This window comes from Neomonachus schauinslandi, chromosome 13 (genome assembly GCF_002201575.2).
Source record: "Neomonachus schauinslandi chromosome 13, ASM220157v2, whole genome shotgun sequence".
NCBI classification, from domain to species: Eukaryota; Metazoa; Chordata; class Mammalia; order Carnivora; family Phocidae; genus Neomonachus; species Neomonachus schauinslandi.
The window spans coordinates 41,785,854-41,802,942 of record NC_058415.1 but is presented as its reverse complement, the minus strand read 5'-3'; the positions used below and the strand labels follow the sequence as shown (position 1 = coordinate 41,802,942).

General features: G+C 38.0%; 1 protein-coding gene across 2 annotated transcripts in view; it reads left to right on the top strand.

The window, feature by feature from the left end:
• Window positions 1-15,894, top strand: part of BNC2 (basonuclin 2) — a 289,825-nt gene extending 273,931 nt beyond the window's left edge. For both annotated transcript variants that reach the window (XM_044920585.1, XM_021682435.2), the window contains one exon: window positions 15,180-15,894. In XM_044920585.1, coding sequence (XP_044776520.1) covers window positions 15,180-15,840 — 661 coding nt within the window. In that variant the 3' untranslated portion in view covers window positions 15,841-15,894. The remainder of the gene's footprint in view (window positions 1-15,179) is intronic.
• Window positions 15,895-17,089: the final 1,195 nt, after the last annotated feature.

The following is a 17,089-nucleotide window of genomic DNA, read 5'->3' as shown; positions in this document are numbered from 1 at the left end:
AGATCATTTACATAATACACCAGCCCAGCGCAGAGGCACACACCAGTTAATTCTTCCTCTCATGTCCGATGTGGCTTTTTGGTTTTACTCTGTCTTTTAAAAATATCTTTAGACAAAATTTCATTACATGGTAAAAATCAATATAGTAGAAGAAACATAATTAACTAGGAAGTTTCCAAGTAGGCATCCCCCAAATTCTCACACTTATCAATTGGGTAGAATTCTTTGACAAAGTAACATAAAACAAAAGTACCACTCAAAAGTAGTGACCTGCTTCTATAATACTCAGTTTTGTCTTCATATTTAAAAGATAAATCTTTTTAAAAATAAAAGTTAAAGGAATATTTTCCATAGTACTGAAATGCAAGGGGCCCAATCCATTAAAAGCAAAATTCTGAGAAAAATAAGTGGCTCTCTTTATACAACTCAAAACATGCTTTGGAGAGAAATCGATATTCTTTAAGATTTCCCCTTCTGCACCCCTCTCCCCCACGCCCATTTACCTTGTTCTGTAAAAATCGTTTACAATCACAAAGTCTTTTTCAGTTCTGAGTTATCATTGACAGTACCAGAATACAGCAGATAAGATAGCTACAATTTGAGTAATAAAATATAATACTATACACAACTTCCCACCCCCAAGTTTGTGAGTAATACTCATTCTTTTATATTTGAAATAGTGCACTTGTGATAATGAGGTTAATGCATTGGACTTTTTTTAACAAAAATAAAAGACTCATGAAAACCTGCATAAAATATTTATGGAAATGGAGTGTTTGAAGAGAAGCCAAAATTTAAGCTTATTTGCATGAATTCCTATCACAGTTTTAGTTGGTTTGCTGAAAATACTGCAAGTCATTACACTGGCGTAAATGGCTCTGGAACCAAAAGGCTACAACGCCCGAAGCGTGGTGCTTTCATTTATGTCAAACCACTAGAAAACACAAGCAGTTGTATTTTTATGTCCTAATGCATAAGGAGGTGCTGTTGAAAGGGTGGTTTGTCTAAGGAAAAACATTTATTAATAACAGGAGAATATTTCAATCTCCATTTTTATTCTAAGGATTAGGAGCTTGGCGGATGACTAGCCATATGGAAATTTAGAAGTGTCTAGGCTAACTGGAATATTCTGGGGAAGCAGAGTACAGATATTCTCCCATGTGCGTTCAGTCACACAGAAGACTGCAAACTTCAGAAGACAGGTGATAGGTTTCATCTGGGTGAAATCTCACATCACAGTTAATCTTTATAATTCTGGAGTTGTGTAACACATGGTAAATGAAGAAAAGCAAATTGAAAAAAAAAAAAATACCGTGCAAAGAAAGTTTTTTGATTCTCACTTGAGGTTTTGCTTTTCAAGAATACTCACATTTTTTGATCCCAAGTTAAAAACTTCTCAAAAACTATGATACTTTAATTTTGACATTTTTTTCCTTAAAAAAAGTGTTCATCCTTGTTGAGTCTAGGGCTCGAATTAACATGTTGCAAGCATAGCTACCACCACGTAACCAGAAACAGTGATGCCCCTGGGGTCCCTACCTCTTCCTGCATCTCCGCAGAGTGAACTCAAACATAACTATACACCCATCTCGGCCAGTTCTCGTCACTTCTTCCACTAATGGTGACTTGTCACTTAATCTCCTGTGTCACAGAGCCTCTTGGACCACATCTCTGATCTACCGCTTAGACTTACCTTCCCCTTTTCTCTTCGCTTTTGATGTATTATTCACGAGAACCCCAGGAATTTGGGGTCCCTGCTTTTTCCTTCTTCAATTCACAAGGAAGCCAAGACAAATTTTCTTACCTTTCTCTGAGCCAACAGACCTTCCCAAACAGAAACCCTTCTTTGCCTTTAATCCTGCTGTCCTCAGGCCTATTTCTTTCCTTTCCCCAGAGTCTTGATTCATCCATCCTTGACTCCACAATGTCTTCCTTGTGCAAATAAAGCATTAGAGGGGATTTTGAGTGGGGGCTGAAGTGTGCAAGGCTACAGGATGTGTAGTGATAAAACTAACAGAACAACCCTCTTCTTCTGTTTATAAAAGCAGTCTTCTTTTTTTTTTTTTTTAAGATTTTATTTATTTATTTGAGAGAGAGAGAATGAAAGAGAGCACATGAGAGGGGGGAGGGTCAGAGGGAGAAGCAGACTCCCTGCCGAGCAGGGAGCCCGATGCGCGACTCGATCCCGGGACTCCAGGATCATGACCTGAGCCAAAGGCAGTCGCTTAACCAACTGAGCCACCCAGGCACCCCAGAAGCAGTCTTCTTAACTTTGGTCTTAGAACACCTTACAGGAGTGATACCCAGATCTTCTTGGGCTTTTTCCAAAATGGCTGTACACGAGGGAATTGCATTTTTGGTCTCCAAATAGACATGTTAGTTAGTAAAATATAAGTAGAAAGATGTTAAATGCTGTGTTTTACATTTGGCAGTTAAAGATTTCCAGGTCTTTGCTTATGGTCTTTCTAGATTTTAGAAGATCAAGTTGAAGGCTTTTTGAAAAGCAAGAATGTTCTTTGTCTAAAGTCATACGAAGGAAGAAGTGGTGGTGGGGGGTACGTGCATGGTTTGTTAGGGCTGAAGATTCTAAGCACAGTGTCGAAGGTGTCCTTTTTTTATACAGTTGTGACTGAGTGTGAGTATAATAAATTCAAAAGCAAAGAGGACCATTCCACACTAATGACAGAGAACGGTATGCACAAAGATCAATTCCTCCAGTCACTAGGTGGCTGTCGGAATAATTTTTATTCTGAGTTATAGAAGTGAAATGTAAATTATTTTATCTGTGAAGAACTATGGCATGATAAGGTGATTACTAAAGTGTTTAAGTATAAACTGATAATGTGGTATAGTGTTAGACCTGACACTCCCCTAAACACCCTTCCTTCCTTCTTGTTTATCCCTTGACTTTTCTGCTACTAAGATACTGTTCTTTCAAGGATCAGGAAGCTGACCTTCCGTTTTGAAGTATGCACATGAAAAACTCCCAGGAAAAAAGAAATTATAACTGGCTTAGAACCTGGTCTTCATAAAGGGACTTTTCTTGGAGACATGTCATAGAATTAGCTGGGCCTAGTTTACCTTAGGTCATTTCTCATCATGTCTTGAATTTTGATCCCTGGCCTGAGTGGCCGTGGATCACCTGTGTATAAGGGAAGCCCATTCATTTATAAGTTACATTTGGTTTTTATTAACAACAACAACAAATAAATGCCCTCCGGTCCTCTTCCCTAGAATTTCTTATCATTTGCTAATACCTTAAAATCTGTATCTTTTAGTGATTTGCAATTTTAAAACTCCCTCAATTAAAATGAAGACTTTGCACACAGAAACAAGGTGATCTGCATAGAAAGAACTATGTATCCCTTTGTTTTACATCTAACATGATCTTTACCATCTTTGTTCCTCCCTTCTGAGAATAGTGGCCGCTGATTGCCAAAGTTTGTCTTAAATTTTATTAGAAAGGTAAGCATGTATGTTTAATCTTCAGGGTGTAGGAAAGATGATTCAGCCCCATGAATACATTTAAAAACAAAATAATATTTGTTTAGGGTGATTTATAAATAAATATGAGGCAACCATTGGTGCCAAGTGTGAACCTTCTCTTTGATTGCTAGTTAAATCAGTCCAGATTTAAACATGTAAACTTCTTGATTTGTATGGAAGAAGACATCTGTATTTGGTTTATTAAAACCTGCTGATGTCTCCAGAACTAAATTTGTTCCTATATAGGCCTCTGGGTAGCTGCAGCTAAAAAAGCAGAGATGTGTAGTTTTTGCCTATCTGATTACCTGGCTTCCAGCCCTGTACAGGTATGCAGGAATAAATTAACATGAGCTACCTCTGATGAGCCACTGCATACATTAACAACAGAGGTGAAGATGCAAAAACATGCTACCTACCTCCTGTTATCATCTGCTCAGTGGCAACATCCATTTTTTCCATCATTCTCTATGTTTGGAAACTTAGAACTTTTCTAAAGAGAGATTTTCAATAAATGCACATGATTTCACTACCTTCAAGAAATGAGCCTCTTAGCACCAGTTCGAGATACTATTAGTATATTTGCCTTCGTAGAATTAGCTGTCAAATACAGTGTGTTAATTCTCTTCAAGTATAAGAAGAGAACCTTTTAAGGCATTTCACTTCCTATATGTTTGCCAATCAAACTGAAACTCTCCTTTTCCAAAAATCTTTTATAAAGTGAAGTTGTGCAGGTCCTCTGACAAATGTTAAGGAAGAGACTTCCCCTCCTTTACTCTATCTGGTTTCACAATAGAAGCCAGCAGATCAGTAAGTCTTTTGTACTTATCTCCATTACTTCCATCAAAGGCAAACAAACAAAATAAATCCCCCTTCTGAGTAATTGCTAGTTGTGTCCTCCTCAAGAGAAACTTTGGTAGTAAGATAAACTTCGGTGTCATTCCTGTCTCTGGGGTTCTTTTTATATACTGGGAGAAGAGCAATGAGCAAAACGGTCTCCTTGTATCATGGGGAGAGACTCTGACAAGCCTAAAGTGAGCCTCGGATCTTCCTAATGATCTCCTGCTGGCCCAGCTGGATGTAAGACAAGCTCATTTAAGCCTCTGCTGACCTTTCACTCCTCTACTCCAAGAACTACACCATTCACTTCCACCGTCTTCCAGACTGAGTACCAAATAGACAACACAGCTTAATGGTGGATGAATGACAAAGAGATGCTTACACATTTCTATTGATGAGAGTTACATTACATCTCTTATTGATACAAAACTTCGATTGCACAAACATGCTTCCTACACACTCCTTATTCTTACCTTCCCTTGAAAGGAACAGGCTATTACTCTTGCCAGCATGATCTTGAAAATTCAGGCAAAAATTGCACTTCGAACAGAATGCACATACTGAGTGCACAGGCAGTATTTTTCACGAGGGCAACATTTTGAAGGGGTCATCTTCCTGATTTCCACCTCTCTGGGGTCTGCCACCATCTACCTGACACCTTGGTAGACTTTATCAGTCATAACTATTCTTCTACATAAATATTCGAGATACTTGTTTCTGTAGATAATCTTTTCTTTTTAAAAAATGTAGGCCATTCGCACTGAAAGTGGGTTGTAAGACTGCACACATACATTAGCAGTCGATTGTATCAGTACTGTCGAGAGTGGTTCTCTCTTAGGTGAAAGGCTTCTTACCAGCTCTCTCTCGCTGTGAGTGATCATTTGTTGTTGTGCTAAGAGGAAGGGAGACTTTCCTGTTTCTGTTGAAATTTCTTAGTGAAGTTCAGGCTAGAAAGCATTTCTTTTTCTTTTTTTTTAAAGCCTCAGAAATAATTTAATGTTTTTGCTTTAAGACTCCCACAAGCTTCAAATAAATGAATGTGGCAGAATATGAAAGTTTACACTTGCCAAAAAATTATAATGTCAGAAAAAAGGGATTTAGTAACTTCGATTCTTGAGTGCCAAGGTGTGTGTGTGTGTGTGTGTGTGTGTGTGTGTGTGCACGCATGTGTGAGAAAGAAGCAGGCTGTGAAACAAGAGCAAAGAATACTTTGTAGGAAAGGACGGTTTTTCTTCAGTTACTTAACATAAAACTACACTTTTAAAAAATACCTAGATTTTATGTCCCAGTGCAAGCTGCTTGAATTAAAACAGGGGTTGTAAATTCCTGGTAAAAAGCTGTTATGCCTGAAGTGTTAGTGATCTTAACTCTAGTACTTTATGGAGTTTATTACTTCTTTTATTAACTAGGGGGAAAAATGTTACCCACTTCTAGTTCAATTCTTTTTCTTGCTTGCTCTGATTATTTTGACTATACCTTGGGAAAAAAAAAAAAGCCAAGTGTTTCTAGCTGAACGTATATAAGTGATGCTTCAGTTTCGCTAGAGCATGTATCAATCTGAATTATTACCAGCTATTCAAAAAATATGCTAACGTCCTGATCTAAATGCATCCACATAATGTATATGTGTGTTTATACACAAACATCCACATAAATAAGAATATCAAAAGACAGATCATCCTTCATTGCCAGAACAGACATCTTCATCTTGGAAAGTAACGTATGAAGTTACTTTACCACATTGGTGGGAAATAACCAGATTTTGTAAGTAAAAGGAGACAGATTTGGACAATGAGCACAACAGACGTTCAGAAGGAAACCTCTTCGGTCTGACGGCCAGCTGAGGGGGGCCGCTCTGGCTCTGCTGCCTTTTTAGCCCCTCTGTCACTGAGGGGGCACTGGTGGGTCAGTTCGCTCACTAGTAATTGTGTTTTACAGACTTCTGAAGCAATTGACTCGGTCAGTCCCAATTCAATAAAAGTGGAGAGCAAGAGAGAGAGCACTTTTGTTCTATTTTTTACTTGAAATCATTTCATTCAGCAGTCTGTCTTTTTTATTACCAGGACTTGACATTAGCACTCCAAGCTGTATTAGCATCCATTTCAGCAGTTCAGTAATGGTATTAAAAAAACACTTAACTTCAACGGTGAATGGTTGTATGACAGTACCATAAAAAACCCACATTAAAAAAAAAAAACTCATGTATTTGTCCCAGCAGATTATTTTTCACTTGTTTAACCACTTCAAATCTATGTTCTCGTGACGGGTGTTCACGAGGACCTCCTTGTTCTCAGAAGCAGCCAATGGCACTGCTCTGTTGATTAGGGAATTGGGGAAAGAGGATAGGAAAATCGGTAGGGAGAGGGTAGGTAAAGATGCTGTTTACCCTGTAGTTAGATTACCTTCCATTCATCAGCAGAGATAGAATTGGCAACCTCAGAGCACCCAAGGTGAAATTCTTGGATCCTCATACATAGCTGGGATTTGATTTTGAACCCAACACTCTCCAAACTTGGGAGCAAAGCCTAACTACTTTGGCACTGCAGTGTGCTCATAAATGACTACATTAGATTCTAAATTTTGATTAAACATTCAGTAATTAATCAATGGTAGACATGAAGCAGTTGGCAAGGTCCAGAGCTGCAAAATGTTTAAGACATAAAACATTACAAAGTAATTAGAATATGCTCCTTCAAGAGAAGGATTGCCTTCAATAAAGAGGTAAATGATAGCATCCTGTTTATTGTGGACGTAGGCAGCCAGAGCAATATGATAAACTGCTGGAGATACACATATCAGTAATCATCCACATTATTAGTGCCATTAATCATAATTCCAAAAATATGACAGCAGCAGCCAACTTTTTGACCAATTTTGCTTCTGCCTGTTGGCCATTATAACTTTGCTAATAGACTGCAGAGCTCCTGTGCGTGGCAGTTTGCATTGAGAATAGAAGGTTAATTATATTTGAGCTGCTGATTTTTTCTCTCCTTGGAAAAGGCTTAGCACTTTGACAATCCCAGGAGCTCACTGTTGTTAAACCAGTAAAAGTACTTTATTGAAATTTTCTTTGTTGGTCAGGAATGAGGAGATGTTTCAAATGAGATATAAGCGCCAGGCTGGGATAGCCGCTAATGTTTCTTGCTCCAAAGTGATCCTTGGGCAGCAAGATGAACTCCGTGGTTTCTTTAGATCACTTTGTTCTCTCCTTTCCCACGAGATTAGTGGTAGTCTCGATATGTAGGACTAAGAAGTTGGGGGGGAATGGTTCATAGTATTGAGAGAAATCACTACCTTTTTAATATAAAATTCTGCTTTCCCTAAGCTCATGTGAATAAAAAGTAAAAATTATTTCACAAAAATAGAGTGTTTCTAAAAATTGAGATGTTTAGTAGCATAGATACATTGCTGGTGAGTTAACTGAAGTTTTCTTGGGTATGTTTGACATCATTTAACCAAAAACATAAATTAGATTTTGTACATTCTTTTTGTTCATGTATCTTAAGTAGTTTCATTTTTATTTTTATTTATTTATTTATTTATTTTTCACTAGAAATTACTCTTTATTGATTAAATCACCAGGAATTTTCAGCACAAGATTGAACATCTTAATGACCACCAAGGTTTGGGCTCTGGGGCTTGTTCTTCCTCTCCCAGTCCTTAAAGGGGTTTAGAGAGAGAGACGTCATTAACAGAGACCAAATCAGATGGTTGCAGGTCCTCCTTTCCCAGTCATTGGACAAGTAGTTTCATTTTTAATATAGAATTCCAGATAAGGCCATAGCTAAATCACAATACTGATGGTCTACAAAATTCTGTCCCTTCCCTTGGGGAACTCAGACATTCCTAATCTTATCTTTTTAAAAGATCTTAAATTAACCATGTTAATGATATAAAACATTTTGAATATTTAGTCTTAGAAAGTATTTCCTTTGAAAATGATCTCAGAAAGAAATAGAGGTTTCACACTGTACATATTAAAAAACAATGCTTATTTTTTAAACGGCAGAAATTTTTCGAGAGAAAAATGCATTCCTATTATTTTAGACATAGGTCTTCTAAGCTCTTTATTAAAGTCAGACCGTAACACAAGGGTTGGAAGATTTGAGGGTTAGTTCATCCAGAGTAAAAATATATATATTTAAAACTCAAAATTAGAGCTCAGATTCGTTTCATTCCTTAAAAGATGCCAGTGTTTATGGCCTTTTTCTTACCCACCAATAGTAGTAAACTGAGCACCAGATGAGCGGCCTGATTGAGAAAATCTCCGAATGCTGTGAAAACATAACCCTCTTCACGGCGTAGCACTCCTCTCAGGTTACAAAGCAACAGGTACCTACTGAATTCAATCAGCACCCTGGAGAAGCCTTGATGTGTCAGATGCAACTCAAAAGTAAAATGGTTAGGGAGCAGGGCTGTTGGATATCAATCCCACACTTAACCTGAGCATCCGGCATACGCATTTTCCATCTACCAATCTGCCTTCCCAAATGCCATTACTACATTAACATTTTTTATGCATTCCACAGCGATGACAAATTGTTTTCTAACTGTAGCACCAGATTTAGTATGCGAAAGACACATTTGCCTCTGCCAACAAACAAATAATTCTCGCTAACATCTTCAGAGTTACAACATTTATAAAGTTGCAAAGTGGAGTAAACAAACCATCTGTTTGGCTTTTCCATATATGTCATGCTTTCTTATTAGCATATTACGATTCATTTAGTAAACAAATTTGGTGATTTCGTTCACGTCAAAGTTAGGTCGGAAGCTTGAAGATGATTAACATTGCTGGGACATGCACATTAATACATTGCATCCTTGGCAAAGTTAAATGGCTTCTCAGGAGAATCGCCCCTTGTTGACAAGATGAGACTGTCAATTTTGTTTGCCTGCCACATTAAGGGCCATGAGGGGATGGTAGGCTCTGAGAGAGGGGAGTCATGTAGGCAGCATAATTCACTGTGAATTGAGAAAAGAAGTCTAATTCTGATAAATGGTCGACCCCAATACATCCTACCTGTTATTACAACAGACGTGCCGTATCTGTGCAGTAAATTAGCTAAACCCCTAAAGAGTTTGGTGGGAGCTTATCTTCAAGTGAATAATTTGAATGTAGAGGGAACTGTCTGCGTGACCAGTATGGATGATTTGTTTTATATTGAAAGAGATTGAAGTGACTGAATTTCATAGTTTTAATTTGCAAGAATTTGCTTAGCTTTTATTTCTTGCATTTCATATGTACTTCTTTTCGTTTTTTTGTTTTTTGTTTTTTTTTTTGAGCATTCACTAAAATTGTACTTTCAGTTTTTGTGTGTGTGAGAGAGAGCTAGAGATGGTTTTCAGCTCTTCTGGAGAGGGTTTTTAAGTAATAGCCTATAGAACAAATGCTAGTTTTACAGAAACGTGTACTATCCAAAATGTCATTTAACTTGCAGAGCTGTAAGCCTCCTACCATTAATACAAAAATTTTGAGGAGTTAAATACAACAGATAATGTCAGAGCAATCCAGATAAGAAGAGAATTAATGAGGGGCAGAGGTTTCAATTTTCAGTTCTGTGGATTTGGATAGATGATGTACATTTCTGTTCAGGAGTGTTGCTGATTCAGTATCCCACAGTACACTCAAATCTGGCATCTAGGTTTTTTCTAGAGTGACTATAAATTTATTTCTCTATCTTCATATGCATACGTATATAAATATATATATATACACACACACACCCTCAAATTACACTGATCAGTCCAGAATGATCAGTGATGTATACATAACAGATACCATATATATGGTGTGTGTGTGTTGAGTGGCAGAGATAAGCAAGAAAAGAAAGATAAAAATTAATCCAATATGGAGCCTCAATTCTGTTTTGCCTGAGATATTATAATATTTATCAAGTATTTTGTTTCACTAAGTTTAGAATGGTTCAAAACTTAGAAAGAATTAAGATTTACGTATTGAACTTCTCATGTAACCTATGGTCTGATTCACTATTCAGTTTTGACTACTACATTCTGATTTTCTAATTTGGACATGAAACTTTTTCTTTAAAATAAAAAAAAAGTTCCTTCCCTATATATCAAAGTCAAAGTTAAAACCTCAAACATTATATTAAGTTGAACTGGGCATTAGAACAAGAGAAACATGAGAAGAGAAATGCCCAGCAAGACTTACTTTTTCTCTTACTTTCTCTCGCTTGTATTTATGCATTTACTTAACTGTGTTTGATGAATTTGGTGTCTTCTGTGGTTGCAGTAAGGTTTTCTTTCTTTTTTTTAATTGAGATATAATTGACATAAGTAAAATTTTTATTAAAGGAACAAAAAGAGCAGTGGTCCACTTCAGGCCAGTTAGAGTACTTCCACTCAGCATTTCAGTGTTAAGTTTGTTTTTATGACCTCCCCTACCCAAGGCTTCATTACTTTTTGCTCTTAAGGATAATCTTAGTTTTCAAAAGGCATTTTGTAAACTCACAGTGTGGAGGGAGTAGGAAAGAGTACAGAGATTCAGAGGAAGCAGTTGTAATTCCAAGCAAGCCCAAGTTATAGGACTGTGTCATGCCTTAATTTATATAGCATTTCTGTGTACCACATTGGGGTATTAATAGAGTCAGAATTACCCTTTGCTGTATTACCACTGTCTTTTCTTTTTTTTTTTTTTTTTAAGATTTTATTTATTTATTTGAGAGAGAGAATGAAAGAGAGCACAAGAGCGGGGAGGGTCAGAGGCAGAAGCAGATTCCCTGCCGAGCAGGGAGCCCGATGCGGGACTCGATCCAGGGACTCCAGGATCATGACCTGAGCCGAAGGCAGTCGCTTACCCAACTGAGCCACTCAGGCGCCCCTACCACTGCCTTTTCTTAAGTATTCTGTTACATGCTTCCAGTCTTGGGATCATTGTTTTCTCTTCTACAGTGTATTTTGGGAAAAGCTTCTCATGCATATTATTGATTGAAGGCGAGTAAATGTACTTTCAAGTATTTCCTATGTGCAACGTATTCTACTTTACTGCAGGAGACTGGAGGTTGAATGAGATTTAGTTTGTGTTCTTGAAAGTGACCATCTGGGGGCTACATTTTGGACTCCTCTCTTAGTGAGTAGTACTGTCTGTACTCATTAACACCAGATCCCTATTAAGACCAGATCCTTACCCTTTCTGTCTAGGAACTCATCTTCTCTCTCCATCCCAGTCATTTTTTGTTTTCCATGAGAGAAATTTTCCATGAGAGGAAATGCATATCGGCATTTCCTACCTAATCAAAGCAAGCAGAAAGAGCCTTCGTACTGTTTATGATCTTGTATTATATAATAAGTTTGAATATAATCTAGATTTTTGCTAATGATTCTCTCTCTCTCTCTCTTCTGGAGATAAATATAGTAAGTCCATTTCTAGAAAAACCATCTCTGTCTCTGAAGAACTCAAAATTGGGTTCCTTCATAGATTCCTCCTTCCACTTACTACATACATCTGCACACTGCTTCCTCTGCTAGGGGTCTTTCTCATATTTCCAACACTCTCTGGCCTTCCTCCCATTTTAGGGTCCTCTTCTCTTCATCTGATGGTCAGTAGGCATGAGTTCTTTCTGTGTCTCTTCCATCTTCCTTTTACCTCTTTAATTTTGCTGATCCAAATAAACTTATAAATTGCTATTAACTCTAGGTCTTTGTATCTCCTCATGAGGACAGGGTTTTATGACAATTAATGGTTTGGATCGACTGATTCCAGAGTCCAACAATAGGTCTTTGTTAAGATCAAGGGCTGCCTTCTGTCTGCTCTGTAGAGGCTGAACCTAACCTCTTGAGGAGCAGGATCAGTACTCTCCAAAGAAATCTGTCTTTCTTCTTTTTCTCCTGCTCTCGCTTTTCCTCTTACCACCCCAACATTACTGTGTGAGTGTTAGAAAATCTCCCAAGCCCGCTACCATGAGGGTAAGTGGGCAGACTTTCCCATCCCCACTTCACGTGTTTTGCATATGGTATTTAGGAAGATTATTAAACAAAAATGAAATAGATTAAGAAATGAGCATAAAAGAATCAATTCTCTTGAACTGTGGTTGCATAATGGAAATCGACTACCATGAATGAACCCTTGTACTGAAGTTATGAACAGCAGAGCTAATGCACTGCCCTGAGTTCATCTTTATTATTGCATTACACCTGAATCAATTGATAAAATAGCCTTTTTTTTTTAAGCAAGGGATGGCACTTAATTGAATAAAAGCCAATGTAATTATATTAGCAGAGGCCAACAGTACTGCTGACAGCGGAAAAGGGACACTGTTGAACAGAGTGCCAGAGCTGGTCTACACATTTCTGCACATCGTTTGGTTGACAGATATTGAGGGCTGGTACATCATCTAATTAGATTACAGATTTCTATTGCTGTAAGTGAGAAATGAAGAGAAACATCTCTTCCTGGTAACATATCAGTAGAGATGTGTAATTTCACAAGTCATCTCAGGAAAGAAGTGTCCATCTGGGTGATCAGTGTGTCCTTTTGTCAATGTTAATTTATTCTTCTTTATTCAATGTGTCTTGATGTGACTGCTATGTGTCTGCTATTTTCTCAGCAGTGAATCTAGGAAGTGGTAACTGCAGATGTGTGAGGAGCAACAGAGTTCTAGATTACAGTCATCACAAAATGTGTGCTTGTGAAATTAAGAAAGTGGGGAGGGTGTTAGAAATAATAAACAGATGGGTAGGATTTCGTGGGCTACTTACGGTTGGCAGATTGTTTAATCAATAGAGTAAGAGTACGCAGTGTAACTCTGTTTCCACGTTCTTCTAATAACTCTGGGGGCGTCATGCCCGCATGTCAGGGTAGAGACCGCTCAGTAGGCATTGCCTGCACTCTGCTTTGCAACCTGCACTTGGAGTCATCTGCCATCTGACACCAAGGAAACAGGGAGCAACAGTGTCAGGGCAGGGACTGTGGGAGCAACTTCTGTTTATCACTCACATACTCGCACCCTGCATGCATCTGTGTAGAACTCATTTATGGAAAATAATGATGCTGTGAATTTGGTTTATCTTAATTCGATTTATGATTTTTGGATTATACAGCTGATCTGAAAATCATCAAGACAGCATATGAGGTGATCTCTTATGACAGAAAATGATTTTGTGATCAGAACATTTTAAATCCCTATTTTATTGTTTAAGTTTTTTTTAAACCAGATGTCTAGAATGTGAATTTGTTTTCTCTCTCTCTCTTTTTCTCTCTCTTTCTCTCTCTCTCTCATTCTTGCTTTCTTTTGTGATCGATTTAGCAAAAGATTAGAAAGCTGATCTTATTATCACAAGGTAAGCTCAGCCTTCCTAAGTGCAGTGTGGAGAGGGCTGCTCCCCTCTGCCCCTTAACTCCCGGAGTGCTATATATTGTCTTGTGTGGAAAGGTGGAGAAGTCTTTCCTACCTTTCTTGTCTCTGAGGCACATACCTCTCAACCATCTCTAAGAAATTAGCCATGCTTGTCACCAAATGGAGTGACTCATTTTGGTCTTCCATACGTTTTAATTATAATCAGGAGGTCTGTTGAATGTTATACTGGCCATTCTAGGTTATTTCTATTATCACAATTACTTTTTCAAGATGTAGAGCTTCTGCCATTATCGAGAAGCTCTTATGTATCTGTGTATTTATTTATTGGTTTATTTTTTGGAAGGGTAGCCTTCAATTTAGGTACTTGTCAAACATGTGAGCCTTTGCAGGTGGAGAGAGGTATATGCCCAAGGGCACTTTAAAAATAAATGGGGGATGTAAATACAAAGGCAATGTTTTCAGATAGATAATAACATATTAGGCTTTGTAAATCATGACATCCGTATGGATGCTGTGGGACAAATCCTATCTTTTTAAAAAAAAAAAAACAAAAACACAAGCAAAGCCCTCACTAAAAGTTTTGCTTGTCTAAGAAGTACAGATTCCAGTTGTTAAAAAAGGGGGACCATATATTGTGCTTGATTTGGGGGGTATTGTGTGTTTTCTTTTTTGTCCCTTTTGGGTTTTTTCTGTTGTTTAGTGTGATTTTTTTAAAGGGTGGGTGAGTTTTATTTTAAAAAACAATTTCTATTTTTCAGGCTTTGTTTTAAAGGATTAAATTTTAAAAGTCGAATTACTCGATGAAAGCATTTTCAACTCTAAAATGCAGCAGCTTCTGAAAATGACGCGTAGTTTACTAGTAGATTAGTTGAGATCCCAAATTATTCTGAGGAAAGGGATTTATGATACAGTCTGTAACCCTATTTCAAATTGCTAATCTATAAAACTAAATTTTTTCCTTCCTAGAACATGAAGTATAGAAAGGCAAGGGAGAAGATGTCATTATGTTTTAAAGTTAAACTGAAATTATCTAAACCATTTACTTTTTTAAAAATTGATCTTTTTTATACCTCTAAATGAAGTGCTGTAGGCAAAAAAGGGCTTTTTTTTTTTTAGGTGTAAATTCGAATTATTCAGTTTAGACAAGCAGCAAGTTTCCATTCTTTTATCCTGTTTAATATATATTCTGACATCTCTTCTGTGAGATTCTGTGCAGCTGATGCAGCTACCTAGTAGAGCTAACAATATCATTGAGAAAAAGGTGCATGGGTTTGCATTCATTCTACCATTGAAGAATTTTACTCTTATAAAAATTATGTTAATGAAAAGCTCCCCTTATTTGCACTCCCCACCACCACTTATTCCCAAATCCTGAGGATGTAGGGCAATGTTTGCTTTCATAATGGTGCAATTAGCAATGAATGTGCTTATTTAATGCCTGGTGGAAGCTGAATCAATTTTAAAATGTTCTCCTTTTTCTCACCCCTCCCCACTCCCTGTACACCTCTCCCCCCCCCTTCCCTCTTGTTTTCCTAGACACAGTGCCAACATAAACCTGCATCGCAAACTGTTGACCAAAGAACTCGATGACATGGGCCTGGACTCAGCGCAGCCCTCCCTTAGCAAGGACCTCCGGGATGAATTTTTGATGAAGATCTATGGTGCCCAGCACCCACTGGGGCTCGATGTCAGGGAAGACGCCTCCTCTCCCGCAGGGACTGAAGACTCCCACCTGAATGGGTACGGGAGAGGCATGGCGGAGGACTACATGGTCCTTGACCTGAGCACCACCTCCAGTCTCCAGTCCAGCAGCAGCATCCATTCCTCCCGAGAATCCGACGCAGGCAGCGACGAGGGCATTCTTCTCGACGACATTGACGGGGCGAGTGACAGTGGGGAGTCGGCACACAAGGCCGAGGCCCCTGCCCTCCCTGGCAGTCTAGGGGCCGAAGTTCCAGGATCTCTGATGTTCAACAGCTTGTCCGGGAGCAATGGTGGGATCATGTGCAACATTTGTCACAAAATGTACAGCAACAAGGGGACCCTGAGAGTGCACTACAAAACTGTGCATTTGCGAGAAATGCACAAGTGCAAAGTCCCTGGTTGCAATATGATGTTTTCCTCTGTGCGAAGCCGAAACCGGCACAGTCAGAACCCTAATCTCCACAAAAACATTCCCTTCACTTCCGTCGATTAGTCTCAGAACGGACATTACAAATGCCAGCTCTCACCAGATGGCCTACGTATTTGAACTGCCATAGTCAGTGTGTGCTTGTGTACTTGGCGTGTGTGTGTGTGTGTGTGTGTACACATGTACGCCTGTGTCTACATATATACACACACACACATCTTTTTAGATATAAAAAGATAAACACTAGGTGCTTTTGAAAATTGTTTTCTTTTTCCTTTATAGTTTTGGGAAAGGGGTGGGATCTTTAATTTGGGGGTGAAAACAAAGTACCCTTAAAACACACATACACACACACATACACACATAAAGTGTGCAACTAGCCCAAATTCTGAAAGAATAAGAATTCTTGGTCCTCTCCAGAGGGACGATTTGTTGTATCCATGACTGTTGCCTGCAAAAAAAAATAAAGGGAAAAAAAAAAAAAGAAACAAAAAAGGAACTTCTTATAGTTGTCTTTTGTGAACTTTAAGGTTTTGAGAGAATCTTCAATTAAAGCATGGCAGATTCACCTGTAAATATTTAGCCTTGAGAGGCCAATGATGTAAAGCAATTGTATTGATGGTGTTTAACTCTTTTGTTTAATTTTTACAGTTACATCCAGCTGTTAGATACGCAGGAGAAAAATAGTTTGCTGGCTAGCTCTATTCATTTATGTTAGCATTAATGCACATTTTTTTTTTAAAAAAAACATGGTCTTGTTTTTACTACCTGCTAGATATAGTGATAAAGAGGTGCTGGCATGCTTTACAGCACAGATCGGATTTTTTAAAATGTCCTGTACTAGTACATAAATCCAGTCATGCACTTTTTTTCATACACTACAAGGGGATGTGTAATATCCATGCTTCTTTTTTATCCTTAAACTATTGCCATACTTCAAGTAAGTGTCTTTTTAAAAAAATTCACTTGTATAAAAATGGTCTGGTCAGTATAGGGCATAAATGCCAAACAAAAGTATTAGTGTTAACACAAAACTGCCAACTTTGCACAAGTTTCCAGAAAAGAAAATACAATTAGTCACTCAACATAACCACAGGCCAATTTGTCGGCCACCAGAAAACCGCTTTAAAAAAAGAACACTTGGTGATTCTTTCAAGTGCCGAATGTTATTAGAATCAACATTGCATCCTTCTTTGCTTATATGTTAAGTTACATAAAAGGAAAACACAATTATGTGGTGTGAAACAGCCAAGGCATTTACTCTTCAGAGGCAGGATAATATTTCAGGATACAAAAGCCCAAATTACTGACTGTG